Source organism: Mustela putorius, unplaced genomic scaffold, assembly GCF_011764305.1.
Source record: "Mustela putorius furo isolate JIRA1106 unplaced genomic scaffold, ASM1176430v1.1 tig00000873_pilon_pilon_pilon, whole genome shotgun sequence".
NCBI classification, from domain to species: Eukaryota; Metazoa; Chordata; class Mammalia; order Carnivora; family Mustelidae; genus Mustela; species Mustela putorius.
Window position 1 is genome coordinate 1612243 of NW_025421504.1, and position 20752 is coordinate 1632994.

Sequence of the window (20752 nt, forward strand, 5' to 3'; positions counted from 1 at the left end):
GTGGCCACCCTCTTATCTGCTCCCGCTGGAGCCCTGGCCGGGGCGTCCAACTGGGCACACCATCGCATCTGATCTAGATGGCTTCCCACGAAGCACGTGCCCAGGAGCACGCCCTCAGCAGCCCCATGGCTGGACCACATCTGCTGCTGGGAGGGGAGGGCTCCTCAGAGCCGATCAGAGAAAAGCCAAGCCCGGCGTGAGGGGGGCATAGGGGAGGCCAAGTGCAGCCGAGGGGACAGGGGCGATGTGTCTGCTGAGAAAGGTGCCAAAGGCCATGCTGGAAAAACGGGCAGCGGGGGAGCCCTGATTCTCCATACCCGGCCCCTGGAGAGCCTCACAGGGGCCCCCAGTGGGTGCAGAAAGGCCCAGAAGGAGACCTGGCCTCACATAAAAGGGCAGGGCGTGGCCATGACTGGGACTGACTGGGAGTGACATGACGGCTCCCCACGAGGAGGCCAGGTGAGGCTGCAAAGGGTCCTACAGAGGGCGGCTCCGGAAGGGCAGCCCCATCAACCCCGTGCAAGGCCCAGGAGAAGTCCGCCCCAGCCAGGAAGAGAGGAAAGCCCGGTCCGGCTCCACGGGCACCGCGAGGGCCTTTGCTCGCAGTACCCGAGGCCCCAGCTCTGCCCTCCTGCCCCTTCCCTCTGCCGCTGGCCTGCAGACCGGGCGCCTGTCCTGCGTGCAGCGTGCTCTGGCGCAGCAGACCTGACGGGACGTTCACCCGCAGGCTGGGCCAGCTCTCAGCTCCTGGCAGGCGCAGAGGTCGCCACCAAAGCCAGGGACCTGCCATCGTCATGAAGACCCTACAGGCCAGCTTTCAGCTTGAGGCGAGCAGCTGGGCCTCCGTTCTTGCGGGGCTCCTGGGGCAGTGTCCCTGTGCACGGGGCTGTGGGGCAGAGGGAGGGCAGCTCGGGAGAGCCTGCGTGGTGCAGAACACAGTGTGCGCCCCGAAACAGAAGGCCGTGCAAGGCCCCACCCCTCCACGCCCACAGGGAACCGGGGAGACGCCAGGGGCTGCCAGCAGCGCCGTCCATCTGCACACAGCAGGAGCCCAGGAGCCCTGCCCCGCACTCCTGGCGTGATCTGTGTGGGACATCAAGGCCGCTCTCCTTCAAAAGGGTCAGAGTGCAGCAGCCTCGCTTAAGAGGACCAGGGCCGCGGTTGGAAGGCGATGTCGTCGACCCGCACACAACCAGAGACCCTCCCTGCCCGAGATGGGGCCAGTGGGCAGGACTGTGGCCAGACACCTCCAGGAGCAAACCAGCAAGGCCGCTGTCCAGGAACCCGGTTCCACTGGCTTCTCTGTCCCCAGGTGACCATGAGACTGCCCAGCACTCTCCTCACCGTCCCCAACCCGAAGTCCCACCCAACCGCATCCCCACAGGGCCGTACACAACCCAGGACAGCAGTCAGACGCTGGTGTACGCTCTGCACGAACAGCCTCCCTGCTGGGGGGAGCGGCTCTGCTGACGAGGATGTCACAGCTAGAGCAACAGCCTGACACTCACCCTGCAGAGACACTGGGTGGGGAAACCAGCATTGGGCCCTGAGAAGCGGGCATCCCTGACCGCAGTGTGACTCGGCCGGCCCCCGCTGGGCTGGAAGGGCCAAGACACACCCGCAGCACATGCTGGCACCAATGCCCCCTCCCCAAGCGAGGGCCCTGAGTCCCGGGTCTCTGTGAATGGTGCAGGCCCCAAGCCCTACGCCCAGTTCTACAGACGAAGGTTCTGAGGACAGACATCCACAACCACCATCTTCAGGTGCCGTGGGCTGACACTGAGCCCAGCCCCCAGCACTGCACACTGGGTGCAGACTCCGGCACTCACAGGCCTCCAAGGCGCGGCCCCCACCCTCCCTCCCCCCACTGCATCCAGGCCCCCGAGCTGCTCCCACCCCGTGGCCTCACCCGCCAGGGCCTTCTCGTAGTTCTTCCCCATGGCAATGAAGTTCCGGAGACTGGGGTTGAACTGCTCCATGATGGTCTGCGAAAAGCAAGAAGAGAAAAGGCGTGAGTGACCCCGGTGACCAAGGGACCCCAGGAGTGTCCCAACAGCAGGAGAAAACCCACAGGTGAAGACCACGAGGGCCCAGCCAGGCTTCTGGAGTACAGACCCCAGCCCTGCCCTCGGGCAGACCTGGCCCCAAGCCTTGGGTGTCACCTCCGCATGGTGGGGACAAGGACACGGCACTGTGCTGGGCTTCTGCGGATGGAACAATCCGCCCCGGAGCACGGGCCGCGGCTGCTGCTGGGGCTCTGCTCCCGTGGACAGGGGCTGAGTCAGCCGAGGAAACCCTCCTGCCCGGCACACGCGGCGCCGCCCAGCACCCCTCCCCCGGAAGTCTTCACTCGACACATCAGTCACCAAACGTCAGCTCTGATGAGAGGGACCCGCAGCCTGGTCTGCAAACACCCCGCGGTGAATGACCCACGGGCCGGGTCTTTTGCCCAACAGACTGCACTTCTTCGCCGGAAGAAATCAGATTTCCACCACCAAGGCCAAATCAAGGCTTTCGTCACGAGGCACAGACACAGGTGCCCGAACGCCAGCAGCAGGCGACGGCCACGGGCAGCAGGCACCGCCCGCCGAGAGCCGGCCCAGCCGGCAAGGACACCGCACGGAACCTGCGAAGAAGACCCGTCTCGGCCACATGCTGTGTGCCCAGTCCACGATGACAACGCGCACGTGTCTGAAGTTTCCTGAGGATGGGTGAGAGCAGGCGCCCCCGAGGGCAACGCCCCGCCCTGCCCCCTGCCACGGGGTCCTAGAGGCTTCTCCATGAACTGAGGCGGGCGCCCTCACCCCAGCCCTGACCTGTGCACGGCTCCGGCCCCCATCACGCCCGTTCTGGCCCCTCCTTGCCCTCGGCCCGCGGGAAGGGCTCTGGCGCTGCCGCCCGCCCTGGGGTGCAGCAGAGGGATGCGGCCCCGCGCTCACAGGGGCCGAGGCCCCCCAGAGCTCGCACCCGCTCACGGACGGGGCCGGACTGAGGCTGGCGGAGGGGGCCCCACTGGGCGCTACGCCATGCGGGGAACAAGGGAAGGAATCAGGGTGGGCGCGCCTTCCCGTGGGGACACAGCCGAGGGACGGGCACCTGCTATGCGCAGCCCCAGCACTGAGGGCGCGGGGGGCCAGCAGTGACCCTGCCCAGTGCCACCGCTGGGCAGCCGGCCGCCGGAGCGCCAAGGCCCGCCAGGACCACACAGCAGGCAGAAGTGCCCTGCGTGGGCAGAGAGCACGGCGGCGGGCCACAGGCTCCTGCAGGCAGGAAAGCAGGGGAGTGGGGCCCCTGGGAGTACCGGGCACAGCAGAACAGCAGGCAAGCCCAAAGGTCGGTGAGGAGGTGGGAAGGGGCCAGCCCACCGCCCCACAGCTTCACCGCCTGTGTGCAGAAGGCCCTGCTTTCCAGGCTGGATGGGAAGCCGAGGGAGGGTCTAAGCCATGCGGTCCAGCGACATTCCAAAGGGAGACTCTTGCGCTGGGGCCCCCCACTGGAGCTGCTCTGGGACCTAAGAAGCGGGGCCCTTGGGAGAAGGGGCTGGCCCACGTGTCCCGCGGATGTGGCACCGTGATGTGGGGACAAATGGGGCATGCGGGGGGCCGGATGGGGGGAAGCAGGCGAGATGCAGGTGGCTGGGCTGGGGACCCAGGAATCTAGATGTGCCAAATCCAGGGAGGACCTGGGAAGAGGAACTGGGACGCCCTAGCGGGCAGCAAGTTCAGGCAGAAGGCGAGAATTCTGAGTGGGAAGCTGGGTTTGGGGGTGGTCCCCATCCGGGGGAGAACGCAGGGCCTGTGGGAGCTCAAGCTGCCTGCAGACCTGGGGGCAGAGAAAGGCTCGTGATTCATGCGTAGCTGTCCTTTCTCTTCCTCTTTTTTTTTTTTGAAAATTTTTATTTATTCGTGAGAGAAAAAGAGAGAGAATGCTAGCGGGGGAGAGAGAGAAGCAGACTCACTCGCTGAGCAGGGAGCCCGACTCGGGGCTTGATCCCAGGGCCCTGGGACCATGATCTGAGCCAAAGGCACCCCATGTGTCTGGTCCGGAAAGGAGTCAGGGTGCGGCAGGGCCCTGAGTCCGGTGTTCTTGGTGTCTGCAGGGTTGCAGAGTTGCAGGAGTGTGGGGGTGCGGGAGACCCTGTGCTCCTGTGTGTGCACGCTAATCCACTCCTGTGTGTGTGCACGCTAGTCCACACGTGCACAGGGTTTCAGCACAAAGCGTGTTTCTCACTGTGGGGCTGGGCCCAGGTGTGAGCCACTGCCCTAGTGGGTGCGGGTGCCAAAACACGCTGCCTTCTCAGGACTGCGGCCCCCCGGCTCCCGGGCAGCACCCCAGCCTCCCGGCCAGAACAGGACGCTCTGCCCAAGCTCATCCTTCGAGCCCCATTAGCATCCTGAGCAACAGCCGGAAACAGGCCAGGAGCCACCCAGGCCGAGCGAGGGGATCACCGTGGCAGCGCGCCCACACCCTCCCAGCGACACACGGGGACAGCCGCCAGGTTTCGCTCCCTCAGCAGGGCAGCTGAGCTCATGCGCCAGGAATGCAGGAGTGAGCAGGCAGGGCAGGGCGGGCGCTGGGGTTCCGGTCAGGCCACCTGGGCAGGGCAGGTGGCATGGACACCAGGTCTGGTCACGCAGTGGCCGCTCTCTTACCTAGAGGCGGCGGCAGAGGCGGGACTGTGTCTGCCTCCGGCCGCTTGCTGCTCTGTGCAGAGCCCACTCGCTGGTCTCCCAGGGAAGCAGCCGGCCACCTGCCTCCCAGGCACTGACGTCCTCGAACCCTGGCAGTCAGAGGCCTGGCACGGGGCTCCTCTGACCTTCCTGCACGGCCCGCGGCCGTGAGCGCGCTCTCCACCCGCCCCACCACTGGCTCCGCGCCCCAGGCCCCCAGCGAGGCAGGAGCATCACGGCTTCACCGGTTCTCACGCAGGGGAGGAAGGCTCCGCGGCCTGTCCCTGGCCACCCTGTACTGTTTCCCAGAGGGGAAGGGATGTTGCTCACTTGTCATGGGCTCTGCACAGGGCTAGCTGAGACCCGAACACCCACACCCTCCAGCAGGGGTCTGTGCGCTTGAAGAGGGGAAGGGGCTGCTTTTCCTTGTGGAGACCCCGCCCAGGCTGCTTAAACAGCAAGGCCGGGCGCAGCCTCCTGACCTGCGGCCAAGTGCTGCTGGCCTCACGCTCGTCCGACGCACAGGGCCCCAGAGCGTCACGGCGCACAGAGACGTGCCACCACCCCATACTCACAGGGCCATGTTCCCCAAGCCAGGCCACCATCCCACAATGTGAGCCCTGACCAGCTCTGCCCCTCGTGCCGTCTACACAAATGAGAGCCGCACGCTGACCTCAGTTCTGTTGTGGCACCTGGACGCCGTGTGTGTGTCCCTCTGGCAGCTTTTGTGGGCTAAGAATCAGCCCGCGGACTGTGAACAACAGAGCGGACGGCGCTCACTCAAGATGGGGTTCTTTTCTCAAAGGACACACGACAGCACCAAAAGCACATTTTCTCTAACGATTCTCCTTTTTCTTCAAGATTTTATTTATCTTGGGGAAAAGGGGGGAACGCAGGCACAGGTGCACGTGAGAGCGGTGGGGGGGGGGGGCAGACGGAGAGATGCTCCGACAGACGGCCCACCGCGCCCGGAGCCGGACACGGAGCTCAGTCCTGGGATTCGGAGATCCTGAACTGAGCTGAAACCAGGAATCAGATGCTCAACTGACCGGGCCATGCAGGCTCCCCTCTCATGACCTTCTCCAATCAGGTTTCTCTTCTCCAGCTAACTCCGCCATAAGAACGTAGCATACGACGCTCAGGACACGCACGGCGTGTTAACTGCCTGTTCACGTGCTTGGTCACGCTTCTGGCCAGCGCCGGCCTGTCGGCCGTTAGAGGCACAGGTCGCAAGCGGATCTCGGACGGGCAGGGGCTCGGCCGCCTGGCCTCCACGTCACTCGCATCACACCTGCGTTTACCTTCAGTCGCGTGGCTCACTCACTGGTTCGCATCTATCACAGATGCTTGGGGTACCAACAGGGCTGCGGGGAGATCTGCCCAGGGCCCCTGGACGCCCTCCAAAATACACACTGAGAGAGGGTTAGAGAGAGGAGGTGTCTCTGCCGGACACATTCACAAGCTCAGACGAGCTGGGCAGTCACCCTCCTGCTGGGACATCCCAGTGCCAGATGCCCCGGGCCCCCCTGGAATCTAACCGGACCTCTACGCAGGGGTGCCCCTGAGGACCCCAGCCACACTTTTCTCTAAGAGCACGAGGGAGGGGACAAGCACCCCTGCACAGGTGGCTGTTGGTAGGACCCCAGCACGCTGGCAGCCCTGGGAGCCTTCCTGCCTGGGCGCTCTGGGACGCTCCCCGGGCATTTCGATTTCTTCTGCAGCCACAGGTCTGCCTGGCCAGTGAGAGGCCTGGTCTCCACTTTGGGGGCTGAGGAGACGGGCCAACACGCTTTCAGAAAGGCGCTCTGGCGAGGGGCTTTGTGCTCACCTGCTCCCGGGCCTGTGTCCGGCCGCACCACTCGCTCCCTCGGGAGTTCTGTTCACGCCTCCGCCCCGGCTCCGAGGCACGGCCCCCTCCAGCACCCTCCCGGCCGGGCAGCCACAAAGAGCGAAGTCCCTCTGCTGACAGGGCAGGTGACCTGCCTCTGCTTCCCCTCCGGCCCCTCCCACGCGGCGAGGATGGCCGGGGTGGGTGCGTTGGCCGCTGCCCTGAGCACACGGGCGCGTGCAGGGTGAGGCCGAGCCAGGCTTCCCTTCCCTCAGCACCTGGAAGAGCTCCTCTAGGGGATGAGGTGGCGCCAGGACCCCGGCTGGCCTCTAAGCCCCGCCACCCTGTACTGTCACCCCACCGATCCGGGGGCGCAAGCACCCCATTCTACAGACGGACAGAGAGAGGCCTGGGGAGGTCCAGAACCCGCCCACTCGTTCCAGGCGGACCCAGATGGCCACATGGGTCTGAGCTCACCCTTCACCGCACACGGGCCGCACCTCTGTCTTGACGGTTGGAGAGGGTGCCATCCGACCAGCCCGCCGGCTCTGCGCTGCCTCAGGAGCCCCTCCAGCGATACCAGAACGAGGCAAAGGCCAAGTTGATGGGCATCTGCTCTGTGACCCCTACCGGAGGGCTGATGCCCAGGTGCCCGCCCCTTCGCTTACCCAGGACGCACAGCCTCCAGCAGGGGAGGGGCCCCGTGCCTGCCCTCGTGCCCCACCTCCGCGACTGCAGGGTGAACAGGCACCAGCTCTGGGGCCCGCTGTCCAGGAGCTGCCCGGGTGGGGGCGGCCATCCTCCAAGGGAGGTCTGCCCGCCACGGCCCCCATGAAGAGCACGGACTCCCTGGGGCCCTGGGGAAGGGCGAGGGGACAGGGTGGGCAGCGGGGGGACCACCAGGCTAAGTCAGGAAAGCCTGGCTTCTCGGGGCAGCTCTGAACGACTCCCACCTGGGGGCAGGGGCAGGTGGAAGGTTCTATCCCCCTTTAAAAATAGGAACAGCTGTCCTGACGGTCCTTTCTGAAGGAATAAAACCAACCCGGGGCATTCAGTGAGTGTGTTGGGGGGACCTTCCTGGAGGAGGCGAATCCTGAGTTGGACCTCGCTGGGTTAGAGCCGGAGGAAGGGTACGACTGTGTTCATACTTGCTCAGAAAAGAACTGCGGTGAAGCTTCCGGAACAAAACAGCCACCACGGTGATGCTGGGAGAGTGAAGGCCAGCAGAGGACATAGAAAATGCCCCCCTAGGGGCAGGGACAAAGCAGGCCGACCCCAACCCACACACGTTACCCTTCCACAGCATCAGCGCCCCCATTCCCTCCACGGGACCCAGGTCACAACTCCCCGCCACGGGCACACGAGGCCTCAGCCCCACAGCCTCCCACAGAGATGAGGGCCCCATGGGGGCCCGGGGAGGCGGACCCAGCCGCAGACTCCAAGGAGGCAGCGTTTAGAAGCAAGGAAACGACCCCAGACTACTGCAGAATACAGAGGCTGCAGTCCTGCCCACCCCCCGCCTCGGGAGGGCGGCAGCCGCGGGACCCCAGGGAAGGGAGACTGAGCTGCCTCCCCGCCCCGAGGTGACGGTTCCTGCCCCATCAGCTTACAGTCAAGCGACAATTCATGTCTCTGGCCTGGCACCTGGTGGGGTCGGGGGCCCGGAGGCCCCAGGAGCAGGGATGGCCAGAGGCACTGGCAGAGCAGCTCAGGGACAAGGGACGGAAGTCTGGCTGTCTCTGGAGCCCTGGCTCCCTGCAGGGAGGGGACAGCCCGCCCAGGAGCGAGGAGCCACCCGAGCGGCCGCCGGCAACCGCACTCCCCTCTCCGCAGCCTCACAGGGCCGTCGTCTCCTTAGGCCTGGACACTGGACACACCGCGCAGCAGGGTCCAGACACGGCCCCCAACAGCCCGGCCACCCCTCTCCCGTCTGGGAGACACACTCCGTCCACGTTGACTTCAGGGGGGCACAGCCCCTTCTGCCTCCCACCGCAGATACCTTCCAGCGGCTGGTCACCTGCCCCTTACTGCTGGGCCCCACACCAGGGAACCTGTGTACTTAGGTCACTTCCTATCCACTCTTGGCACCGAACTGAAGCCTGTGTTGCCTGCCCGCTGCTTTCAGGATAAAATTGCAGTGTGCTCCTGGGGACAGCTCAGTGTCGCCGTGACCCGAGATTGGCTGTGTGACTGAGGCTGGAGAGAAACCATCCTGGCCCCAAACACGAGCAGCCTGGAAACCTGTCCCTCCGATTCAGCAACGGAGCACCCAGGACACCCCACCGACCATACCAGCCCCATGCTCCTCGCATGAGCTAAAGTGCCGCACCTGGTGCTAAAGGCGGACTCAGTCCCCTAAAAATGCATGTGCTGAAGTCCCAGCCCCCAGCACCCCAGAACGTGACTGTACTTGGAAAGACAGTCTTGACAGAACTAATTAGGCTGAATGAGGTCATCAGGGTGGGCTGTGTTCCAGTCTCACTAGTGTCCTTCTAAGAAGGGATCAGGGCACAGATGTACACAGAGGCACAACCTGGGGGGGCAGAGGGGACTCGGGCAGAAGGTGGCCATTGGCCAGTCCAGGAGAGAGGCCTTGGGAGAACCAGCCCTGCCCATGCCTCGCTCTCAGACTCCAGGCCCCACCGCCATCAGAAATCAGTGTCTCGTGGAAGCCGCTGCCTACAGGGCCGTGTCACAGAGGCCGGAGCATCCAGATCACCCAGAGACACTAGGCCAACCCCCAGTCACCACGTGAATGCCCAGTGTTGACAACACAACCAAGTGTGGTTCCTGCTTGCCCAGTTAGAACGTTCCACTGACCCGCCCTTGCCCTGCTGAGGCTCTGACCCGAGTTTCACAGGGCTGGGCGCCCGCTGGATGAAAAATTACCCATGAACAAGCAGAAAAGCAGCCTCGGAAGGCTCTGGAACCGCCCCCCCGACCCCCACTGCCCTCATGTTCTACAAGTTGGGCGGCCGGTAGGCTGTCACGCTGAAGGGAGCAACAGACCACTGGGCACCCAGGAAGTCACCGGCAGCGCGGAGGCCTCTGCCCGGGCCTTCCTGCCCTGCCGCTGCCCGCCCCCTCTCTGGAAGCCAGGGATGACAACCAGCGTGTTCTCCGTGCTCCCAAGTCTCCTAGGGGCCTGTTCGCTCGCTAACAAGAAAACAGCCACACAGAGGCTGAAAACTTGCCTGAAGTCTGTGGGACCCCGAACGGAAAGACAGACGGCCCCAGGCTTCAGCAGGCCTGCTTCCAGCCCGGGCTCAGCCACGGGCCAGCTGACGGCCTTGGAACACGCTGCTTCACCTCCCTGGGGCTCCCCCGCCAGTGGGGAACAGCCAGGACCCCCTCGAGAAGCCGGCTGAGGGTAAAGGAGGTCACGTGCACAGCCCCCAGCGCGCTGCGTGGCCTGCGGCCATCGAGGCTCCCCACGATCACCAGCCGGCTGGGAAGCGCGGGTGGCCCGTGGCCGGAGCTCGGTCTGCCCCACCCCCGAGGCAGAGCCAGACAGAGAGCGCGGGACACAGCCCACGTTGCAGCCCCTCGCAGGACTCCTGCTGTCGGCCCGACCGCAGCCGTCGGCCGAGAGGTGCCGGCCGGCCACCCTAGCCCGGGGCCGGCAAGTCCCTGGTTCCCCAGGGCAAGACGGCCACGGCTGGAGTGCGACTGGTCCCTGCACCGCAAGGACAAGGCTTCTGTGGGTGGGCGGCAGCGACTGAAGGGGGACAGACAACAGGCCTTTTCTGCCAGACAGCATCTCGCAGGGCGGGGCCTGACCAGCCCGAGAGTGGGCTCACGGGGGCAGCAGAGGACCCTTGGTCATTCCCCGCTCCGGCAAGGAGACTTCTGGCTCTGCCACAAGCCTTCCATTTCTTTTTCGGATTTTACTTCTTTATTGGGGGTGGGGAGAGAGCGAGCACGAGGGGGGGAGGAGAGCCGAAGGGGAAGCGGGCCCCCCACTGAGCAGGGAGCCCGACACAGGGCTCGAGCCTGGACACTGAGATCACCACCTGAGCCAAGGGCAGTCCCGTAACTGACTGAGCCCCCAGGGGCTCCAGAACCCCACTTTAAAGAGCCCTGCCAAAAGCAGGCCCGCTGTGACCGTGCGTGGTTCCCGGGCAAGGCACACGCCCTGTTGGACAGAGTCCCGGCTCCGGAACAGGGGCGCCCCTCCTACACCCTCACACCATCCTCACTCCCAACTCCAGCAGCAAGACATCAATTTTGTTTTAAAAGATTTATTTAGGGGCGCCTGGGTGGCTCAGTGGGTTAAGCCTCTGCCTTCGGCTCAGGTCATGATCTCAGGATCCTGGGATCGAGCCCCGCATCGGGCTCTCTGCTCAGCGGGGAGCCTGCTTCCCTCTCTCTCTGCCTGCCTCTCTGCTTACTTGTAATCTCTGTCAAATAAATAAACAAAATATTTTAAAAAATAAAAGATTTATTTATTTATTCATTGACTTGACACAGAAAGAGATCACAAGCAGGCAGAGAGAGAGAGGGAAGCAGGCTCCCCGCTGAGCAGAGACCCCCCGATGCGGGGCCCGATCCCAGGACCCTGAGACCATGACCTGAGCCGAAGGAAGAGGCTTAACCCACTGAGCCACCCAGGCGCCCCAAGACATCAATTTCTTTCACAGGGTAGACACCTATGACATCCGGTGCGTCTCACGGTCTGCTCCCCGTGTCCTCACCCGGCCCACGCCTCCCTGTGACTGTCCCTGGCATGCTGGGCAGAGGCAAACCTGGGCACCATGTCCACAAACCACTGGCAGCTCAGAAGGAGCAGGGGTCCCGGCTGGCGCCTGAAGCCCTTCTTCGGCGGAGGAACAAGAAAGGGCAGGAAGAACAGCAGGATGGACGTCCAGGCCTGGAGAACGCTTCGGAGACTCGCTCAGGAAAACTGGCCACTGATTCCCAAAGGCCCAGGTGACAGTGCTAGCGAGGGACACGGGGACACTGAGGGCTGGGACCCGAAACAAAGCTCAAAGAGCCAGACTCTGCATTCAAAGTGGTGTTAAAAAATCTGTACGAGTTTCCTTCACAGATACTTAATACAAGTTTTTCTAGAAATCGTCGAAATGATTCTAAAAACCCGTCCCTGGAAGTAGGAAATGAGTATCTCACACGGGAAGAAGCAAGGCCATCCTGCCCTGCGCTCTGGTTTCCCCCTGGCGGCCCGCACCGGCCCCGGCATTGCTCGGTTTGGAGCGTGGGGCCCAGTGACCCGCGTCTAGACACCTCATGTGCTCTCCCCTGGGGTGCGCAGCGGCGCCCTCGCGAGGCTCATCTCATAGCAGAAGACCTCGAGCCCGGTTCCGCTGGCCCCCGGCCGGGCGCTGGAACGGGAATTCCGGGGCACCTGCAGAAGGACTTGGACCGCTGGGCCCCAGAGCCAGGGCACGGGAAGGCCAGGCAAGCCTCCCTGGCAGCCTGCGGGAGCCCGACGGCTGGACGGGTTTCTGGGACAGATGGAGGCTCCTGCGGTAGGAGCCCGGAGGAGGAGCTGCAGGCAGGAGGTGGGGTCCCGCAGACAGTGCGGGCACAGATCCCCTGGCCCCTGGCCCCAAGGTCACCTCGTAGAGACAGGCTGGGTCTGGCTCCAGTTCCTGCCTTCCCGCCCCAGCTCTTCTCTTCACAGGCCCAAGTGTCTCCCCACTGTGAGGACCAACACCAAGGCCCCAGGATGCGACAGGGCCGACCACTTCCCAGCCAACACCCAGCCTGACCATGGGCCCTGGCAGAGAGGGACACAGACCTGCCACAGCCTCCAGAAGTCGAGCGGGACTGAGCCGCTGTCCTTGGAGCAGACAGCCAGGAGAGCAGACCCTCGCAGAGATGCTGACGGCCACGCAAACACCAGCACCCCAAAACCCAGCTGTTTCAACCCAAACAGGGTCTGAGGTCAAGGCTGGCTTTACTCGGCAGCAAGTCATGCAAAGACAAAACATTCTGCGCTTTAAGAGAAGCCCAGGCCCCCACCTCCCCTCAGGCCACTGGCCGGGGCCACCTGTGTCCACTGCGCTGGGCCCTTCGAGCCATGTCCAGGTCATGCCGCACACTCAGGGCCAAGAGTGAGCAGAGCTGGGGAGGCGGGGGTTGGCTGGGTCTGTGCTGTCCCCAATTACTACTGCTGTTGCCGGTGGGCGGTAGCACGGTGCTGACAGCCCTGGCAGTGTCCCAGGGCTCCGTCTCCATGCGACACACGTCTGCATCCTAGCAAGGACAGCCTCCCCAGCCTCAGGGACCAGGAAGGCGACATAGGGCAGGCCCTGGCTCAGCGCACCTGGGGGCGAGAAAAGAGGACAGGAGCCAGCCTGGCCAGCAGCTCAGGACAGCCCTGTGCGGGACTGAGAGCTCAGGTGTCCCCACTGCGGGATGGCAGCAACGTCCCGGGCGCCAGGCCACGCTGACGGGGACAGAAGAGCAGCAAGGCCGGCCCTGCCTGCGGCCCACCCAGCCCTGCAGGGACACTTCAGGGCTCTCCAGAGTGCGACCCAGATCTGCAGACTCAGGAGTGCCAGCCCGCCTCCCCTGAGCCCAGGAGGAGGGGGTGAGGCCCTCTCGCACAGCAGCTAGTCCTCCCACAAAAGGCCGCCTGTTCCAGCCAGCACGCCCAGGCCAGGGCGGTGGGAAGAGAACAAGCCCTAGGAGAGCTTCACCGCAAAGCAGCGGTGTCACCGTGAACCAGACAGACACGAGACGTGCTCCTGCACCACTGCCACTGCCTCGCCCTGCTGACAGCGGCCCCAAAGCCCAGGGCCAACACTGGCCACCACTGTGACCTGGAGCACCAGGTGCCCGTGGGTCAGTCCCAGGAGCCAAGCCAAGCTCTCAGACACAGGACACGTGTTCAGAGTAAGACCCCCAGGAACAGCGCAGGCAACACATGCCCGGAACTCTGGAACCACAGGCCTGGGCCCGAGGGCCTCCAGGCCGTACACCAGGTCTCCCGTAAGCCAGCAAGGGCCCTGTGCATGGAGCTGATGATCTCTGGGATGACTTGGGCATGAGGAGCTGCCACAGCCAAACACCTCAAGGGCAGTGCAACAGAGAAACTGCCCTTCACTGCCTCGGCTACCCCAGGAAGGGGGCGGGAGGTGCACCCCTCAAATGCTAGCGGCAGGGACGGACAGGCACCACGTCGCGCACGCAGGAGAAGAGGAGCTCAGGCAGTCCCGTCGGTGACAGCAGGCCTGGCCACCTTATCAGAACATAGAACACCGACAGGGCACCCCAGACAGTACCTTTAAAGCACAGCCAACAAGCACCACACAGGTGTGCTCACAAACTCGCGTTCACACTCACACGCGTGTGCGCAGAGCTGGGCATGGTGTGACGACTCCTTGCCTCCTCCCCCAAGCAGGCAGCAGTGGGCTCCGCCCAGCAGGCGTGTCTACTGCCAGGGAAGGGTCTCTCGGGGTGCACGCACCTTCTTCAGCCGGCACCCCCAGGCTCTGGCCTCGCTGGACGCCAGGCTGCTGAAGGCAGCAAACACTTTTGTGGGACTGCCCAGCTGTGGGCAGAGCCGCTCTGCAGCTCCAGCCCACCAGCGCCAGCCCTGTGCCTCCCCCCAGGTACAGGGGTCAGCAGCACAGGACTTCCAAGGGCTCCCCCAAACACCCACCTGGAGGAGGGGCTGGGACCCAGTGGAGGGAAGTGGGAACCGTGGGGAAAGCCAGCAGTGGGCTCTCACCTGCCCGGGCCGGCTCCCTCCCCCCAGTGCCAATACCCCCACCTGGCCCCCACCTGGTCTCCCCACCCCTGCTCCAGGAGCCCCATATCACCCCCAGGGCAGCCATGGTGCACACAGACCAGCTTCCCCACAACAGCCACGGGCTGAGCACGACCGGACAGCCTCCAGAGACCAGCCTGGCCCTGCTGGCCAAGGGCCCGAGACCAGGCCCCCAGAAAACACCCAGTCCGAGGCTCTCCTGGGGAGTCTTCCTCCTCAGGCTGTCTCCCAGCTTCCCACATCCTCAGGCCCAGCGATGCTGCTGTCCCTAGGGAACCTGACAGAGCCACCATCCTGAAAGGTCATCAAGCCAGCCACAACCCAGCTTCTCTTGGCATAGAAAACCATAAGAAATACCCAGCTGACAACTGCTCCCCAAAACCCCCGCCCCAGGGACGTGAGATCAGCTACTCTAGAAGCCTCCCTCCAGCATGGGGAGTCACTCACAGGTCTCTCCTGGGAGAGCTGTGGTTTGGCTTAACTCTGAGCGGATGGACGACACCTGCCCCGCCTCCCTCAGTCCCTCACTCCCGGCAGACGCCTGGGGCTGCCCCCAGACTAGGTCTTGGAAGCCAGGCTCGGCTGCTCTGCAGCTCCAGCCCGCCAGCGCCAGCCCTGTGCCTCCCCGCAGGAGGCTTCAGTGCATGTCCCCTACCCCACCAGGTCAGAAGGTGAGTCCCAGCAGCCACCTGGAAGCCATTCCGCTTCTCTCCCTGTGCTGCTTCTGAAAGGCCCCAAAGACGAGGCTCCCACAGGGACCGGGCCCCGACGACAGACACAAGTCCATGGGCCTGATTGTCCAGAAAGGAGCACATTCCATTCCCACGTCTTTAATCAGCAAGGCCAAGGACAAGCGGCCCTTGGCCCACTGCTGCCTTCTCTGCCAAAGCAAACAGAGCTCAAAGCTGCCGCTGCAACAGTGCAGGGGACGCCGAGCAGGGCCACAGCCCGGCCACAGAGGCAGCACGGCCTCCCCGACAGGACGGCGGACCAGCCAGGACCACACGGACAGCTCCGGCTGTGCCCTGACCGCCTCAGTGCAGGCCGGTCCCGCCAGACCCGGGGACCCAGGCTGCCCCACCGGGGCCGGCTCAGCCACCGAATGCTGCGCTCCCCGGGGACAAAACACAAAAGGGTAAGAGAGCGCCAGCACTTGAAGACTTGGCAGTCGGGCCACGGAGCGTCAGGAAGAACACCGCCCACAAAGGCAACCTGGCGGCCTGGCAGTGCGGCCGCGGGGGCACAGCCCTGCGGACACCAAGGCCCGCCGGGGCCAGCCTCCCCGAGCTGCGGGCTCCTCGCCACACTTGCTCCCCCACCCCCCGCAAGCTCACCCATCAGCTGCCCCGCAGGCACAGAGCACGGGCTCGCCTGTTGAACGTGCACGGACACCCTCCAGCCGGCGTCCAGAGGGGTTCGAGGCCCCCCACTCAGACCCTACCGGCTTCCTGCCGCCATCCTGCCGGCGGACCGCACTTCGGATCTGCAGAGAAATCACAGCTCCCTCCTGGAGCTGCTCAGCCGTAACGGCACGCCTCACTGCCCAGGTTATAGGAGTTTAAGGACGATCACGGGGCTCCCCAGAGTGTAGCCACACCACGCACCCCTCGCGACCGTCACCGCGGAAGTTCCTGTTTAAGGATTTCAAGGCAGAAGCGGGGAAAATGGGAAAGGAAGCCGCCGGCCAGCACTTCCCTTCCACCCCCCGCAACAGGAGCAAGTGGTTATGGAACTAATGACTAACAATTGAATAACCGTCTCTTCCCTGACAGTGTTCGCGGAGCAGCCCCACCAGAAGCGTAAGCCACGGATCCTTCCTGCTACCAAACACAGACACCCCCGGGGCTGCTCCTTCTTCGTGCTGACTCCTCACCGGCCTCGGGCTCCGGCTCGCCAGCACCGCTAACATGGCTCCAGGACCGACTTGGCCAGTCCCACTGGGCTGCAGGCTTCCTGCCGTGATCTCGCAGTAACTTTAAAACCTCGACCAGAACGCGTGTTAGAGGACAGCCTGCCACCCGAAACCCAGCGGAGAGCAAAGGGGGCCACCCGGGAAGTGTCCCGGGGGCCGCCCAGAGCCGGAGCGAGCTTACCGGGAGGGCTTCGCAGGCCACTGGCTAGGAAGGCACGGCCATAACTGTGTGATACAATTAGAAACTGTTGCTCTGTCGGGGCCTCCCACCCCCCCTTCAGGGGCCGTGAACCAGCCACTACCACACACAGCCGCACCTCCGTCTCCCAGCCCAGCCGCTAACCTCCAGACCCGGTTCTGTGAGAAGCCTCTGAGCACGCCGGGGGCGGGAGCCTCCCTCTCGGGAACATGCCCGCGTGGGACTGCAGAGGACCTGGAGCCTCCAGGGGTTCTGGGTCTGTGGTCCCCGGGGTGAGGGTGAAAGCGGGCACAGCGGACACCGGAGAGACGCCCAAGGCCCTGCTCAAGTGGCCAAGCACAGAAGCACCTGGGAGGGCGCCTCGGAGGGGTCTCCCCGCGGGGCTCTGGGCCCTCCGCTGTGACGGTGACAGCGCGCAGGGGAGGACCGAAGCCACTCTTCGCACACAGCAGAAGCAGAGGCAGGCGCGCCAGCCTCCTACACAATTAGTCCTCCGCGGTTACATAAGATGCCGGATTATCCGTCCACCCATCCAACCTGCCCGCGCGCGACCTCCCACCTGCGGCCGTCCGAGGCCGCCCGGGAAGGAGTTGGGCAAAGGGAAAGCCTGTTGACCAGAAAGTGCCCAAAGGCTTGCGTAACCGCGGCTGGAGGGGCCGCCACGGGGCCCCCACGCCGCCCGGGGGCGCAGGGCGACCGGCGGCGCGGGCCCCGCACCCCGCAGACCCCCGGCAGCCCCCGCCCCGCTCCGCGGCCGTCCGAGGGCCCGGTTCCCCGGCCGCCGGGGCGGACGCGCAGAGGGGCGCGCGGGGGCAGCGCGGGGCTGTCGGAGCGGGGCGCCCGCGCCCACCTGTGACCGGCTGGCCGGCGCCGGGTCCGCGCGGCCGCTCCGAGAAGACCCCCGAGGGCCGCGGGGCCGCGCCGGTCGGGCCGGTCGGGCCCGAGAGCGCGGGCGGCGCGGGGCTCACCTTGTAGACGTTTTCCGTGAGCCGGTGCATCTCCTCCGTGCGCGACAGCGACATGGTGCTGGTCCGGCGGCACCGCGGAGCGGGGGCACGGGCGGCGGCGGGCGGCGGCGGGCGGCGGCGGCGGCGGCGGCGACGGCGGCGGCGGCGGCGCGACGGGCGCGGCGGAGACGGGCGGTCAGCGCGCGGAGCCGGACCAGAAACGCGGCGCCCCGTCGGCGACCGCCTTTATAACCGCCCATGCCCCGCCCCCCGCAGGCCCCGCCCCCCGCACACGGATCACCGCCCCCGGCCGCCCGCCCGCCCCCGCCCGGCCGCGCCGCTGCCAGGCAACCGGCAGGCCCCGCCCCCGCGCCGCCCTTCCCATTGGTGGGTTCCGGAGACGGGGGAGGGGGCGGGGCCCGAGGGCCGGCTGCAGGCAGCGATTGGCCGGCGGCGCTGTCGATCTCAGGGGAGGAGGCGGAGGCGCGGCGCGGGCCGCGGCTCTGGGAACAGCCTGGGGGCCGGGCGACAGCCGGGCTGGGGGCGGGGCGGCGTGGGCCGGAGGCGCTGGAGGAGGGGAGCGGAAGGTGGGGGAGCGGGGGCGCTGCGGCGAGCGCGCGTGGGGGCGGCTCTTCGCGGAGCCGCGAGTCGGGGCGGCCTTTGGGCGCCGCTCCCCGCAGGCGGCGGGGGGTGCCGCGGGCGGCCGTGCGGCGCGAGGACGGACGGAGAGACCGCCCGGCCCAGACCCGGAGTGTCGGAGGTGAGCGTGCGGCCGGCGCGGTCTCGGGCGCGGAGGAGGGTGGGCCCTGGGGAGGGACCTGGGCGGGGGCTGGGGGACCCTGCGGCGGGTCCTAGGAGGGGTGGGCCCGGGGCGAGGACCCTGGGGAGGTGGGCTGTGGGGAGATGGACCCGGGGTGGGGGTGCGTCCTGGAGGAGGACTGGGGGTGGCCACGGCGGGGGGCTGGGCCCTGAGGACAATCCTGGAGAGGGGAGCGTCCTGGGAGAATTGGCGGGGAAGATCGTCGAGGGGGCGGACAGGGGGGCGGTGCGGAGAGAACCCAGGGGGCTGCGGGGGGCGCCCAGGGGAGGGGACGACGCTGCTGGGGCAGTTTCTGTGGGGAGGGATCAAGGGGTCCGACAGAGCTGCTGGTCTTGAGGCCTTTGGCCGGGGGGTTCGGCCGTGGAAGCTGACCACGCTGGCCCCGGGGCTCCCGGTGCCGCTGCTGCTTAGAGCGTTGGCGTGAGTTGGAGTGACACGGAGGGGCAGATCCTAGCGTTTCCCTCTAAGGAAGCCTGACACTCTCTGCCGGTCTCCCCTCTAGGACAGTCGCTTCCACGCGTCCTCGAGCGCAGGGGCCCCAGGGGACGCAGACCCGGAGCCAGCTGTGGACGGAGCAGGCTGAAGGCAAGTGCTGACGTGCCGGGGTCCGGACCCGAGGGGATTGCGGCCCTCCGGGAGGAGTGCTTCGGGGAAGGGAGCTCTGTCCCCAAGCCTCCGTCACAGGCAGCTCTTCTACGGCTGTTTCCTTCCTGACCCCAGGTCTGGCTTCCTCCTGGCCCTCTAGCGCTCGGGTGCTTTCAGACGGACTCTGTGTGTGTAGGTCCCGGGATTCTTCTGGTCGCGAGCGACAGAAAGCCGGCCCACATCAGATCTGACGCCTGGGATGTTGACCGGCTTGTTGGGACCGTCTTCCTGCTCTTCTCTGCCTTTTTTTCAGGCCAGCGTGGTGCCGAGCCTGCTTCCAGCCAGCCAGCCCTACGACTGACATCCGTTGACCTGACCAGGGTCAAGGGTGGGTGGAGGGTAGAGCTGTTGCCCGCCCGAAGGGAAGTGACGTGGTTGAGACCAGAAGAATGACAGGCGGAGGCTGGCAGGAAAACCGGGGAGGGGGGGCTCTCATCCCTGTGGGAGGGGAGTCCGCCTGGAGAGTTCTGAGCTGTCTGCTGCCATCAGTCTCAAGGCGGTAGAGGAGGAGAGGGTCCTCTCCAGAGAAGCATCCCTCGGCCCAAGCCCTGCCCAGCCCTCTAGGAGCTCCTGCTCTTGGCTCCCCACCCCCCGCCCCGGGGAGGGCTCACCCACTTTTGGTAGCGGCTGAGGTAGGGGGCCCACTCAGAGCCTAGCTCGCCTTCCTGGTGTGCGGATGGCCCTAGCCCATCCCGGGGAGGGAAGCCGTCAGTCAGCACCTGCCACCAGTGAACGGGAAGGAGCAGTGCGCTGAGCGTCCGTGAGAACCCCGGCAGGGTGATGCGGAGGGAGCCGTGGGCGAGGCCGTCGTAGCAGGGCCTGGCGACCTCTCCGAGCCACCACACTCCAGAAGGGTCTCAGCACAGGTGTGCCCACTCCTTTGGCTAGAGGGAGACTGTCAGTGGGGGTCTGAGCCCCCGCCTGGGAGACCCCAGGGCTCTCTGAGGGTTTTCTTCCTTGTGTGGAAGCCCCTTCCAGTGGTGGTGGTGTTTGGGGCAGGGTAAGGGCCTAGGACCCGAGCCGTGGGCAAGGCTAGATGGTGGGCTGGGTGCTGAGAGGTCAGCTCCAGTGCCAGCCCCCGGAGTTAAGGGGGCACCCTTGTCTTGGCACTTTTTATTTGGGAGGCGATCGGAGCCCTTTATGAAGCCCGCGTGGCTCTTTCTCCTTAACTCAGAGCGTGTGGGGGGCTGTGGGATTGAACGCCTCGCCTGGAGGCCGGCAGGCAGTGCAGCTGCGGATCATTGCCTACACTTGGGGTCTGGCCCGCCCCCTCCCGGACCAGCAAGAGGAAGCTGCTGTCGCGATGGAGAAGTTGGAGAGGGTTAGCGTGAGGGCCGGCGCAGCCGAGGCGGGCAGCTCCCAGCACGCCGCAGACTAGGGCGGTGTCGGTCCTGCACTCGGGCCAGAGCTGGGAGGCAGCTCAAGGAGCCCCGAGATGGCACAGGCTCCAGCCTCCTGAGCCACCAGCTTCCCCGTCAGTTCTCACGGCCGGTTCTCACCTCTGCGGCCTGCGTGGCCCGGGCGGTGTGTAGCCATGTGGGTCTTCAGCACCCAGCCCTGAGCACGAGGGTCCCCGGTCGGGATGCATGTGCGCTGTGGGGCCGCGTTTGGAGGCGAGAACCGGACGGTGCCCACCCCGGCTCTGTGGCCCACAGCCCCGGCGGCCCAGGAGTCGAGGGCTGGGAGCGGGAAGAATAAAAGTGCGTGTCTGCATCAGCTTATTTTAGGCGCGTTACATAAGCGGCTTCATCTCGGCGTCACGTAGGGAGGGGGTCTCAGATTTAATTACAGGATGACAGCCTTTGCTTTTCAAGCAAGCTGTTCTCCTGGCAGGCACAAGGATTGGTGAGTTTTTGCTAAACAGAAGGAGAGCTTTCTGAGGTGGCCGCCCAGCAGAACTTCGAAGGGCCTTCACCTCTGCGCCCCTTTCTGCCTGACCTGGTGTCTGCTGAGCTTGGCCGAAGGGGTGGCCGTTCGGCTCCGACCACAGGGACGC

At 65.6% G+C, this 20752-nt stretch overlaps 2 protein-coding genes across 8 annotated transcripts in view; one reads left to right on the forward strand and one right to left on the reverse strand.

The window, feature by feature from the left end:
• BAIAP2 (BAR/IMD domain containing adaptor protein 2) overlaps nucleotides 1-17462 on the reverse strand; it is a 62600-nt gene extending 45138 nt beyond the window's left edge. The window contains exons 1-2 of one of the 7 annotated variants that reach the window (XM_045085732.1): nucleotides 17313-17462; nucleotides 1910-1985 (exon numbers count right to left, since the gene is read on the reverse strand). In XM_045085732.1, the coding sequence (XP_044941667.1) occupies nucleotides 1910-1985; nucleotides 17313-17366 (130 nt within the window). In that variant the 5' untranslated portion in view covers nucleotides 17367-17462. Of the gene's footprint in view, nucleotides 1-1909; nucleotides 1986-14922; nucleotides 15198-17312 lie in introns of those variants that run through there. The other 6 variants (XM_013054314.2, XM_013054310.2, XM_013054312.2 and 3 more) reach the window with 6 other exon arrangements.
• On the forward strand, nucleotides 17365-20477 carry LOC123393542 (translation initiation factor IF-2-like). The gene is made up of 4 exons (XM_045085993.1): nucleotides 17365-17419; nucleotides 17568-18051; nucleotides 18614-18696; nucleotides 19010-20477. The coding sequence occupies exons 1-4, from the start codon at nucleotides 17365-17367 to the stop codon at nucleotides 19147-19149; spliced, it is 762 nt and encodes a 253-aa protein (XP_044941928.1). The 3' UTR covers nucleotides 19150-20477.
• Nucleotides 20478-20752: the final 275 nt, after the last annotated feature.

Excerpts from the sequence above, each read along its gene's own strand:
- LOC123393542 (XM_045085993.1), top strand. The coding sequence starts at position 17,365 with ATGGTGCTGGTCCGGCGGCACCGCGGAGCGGGGGCACGGGCGGCGGCG. Across the intron at positions 17,420-17,567 it reads ACGGGCGGCGGCGGGCGGCG|GCCCCGCCCCCCGCACACGG; the intron begins GCGGGCGGCGGC and ends CGCCCCCCGCAG. Across the intron at positions 18,052-18,613 it reads CCAGACCCGGAGTGTCGGAG|GACAGTCGCTTCCACGCGTC; the intron begins GTGAGCGTGCGG and ends TCTCCCCTCTAG.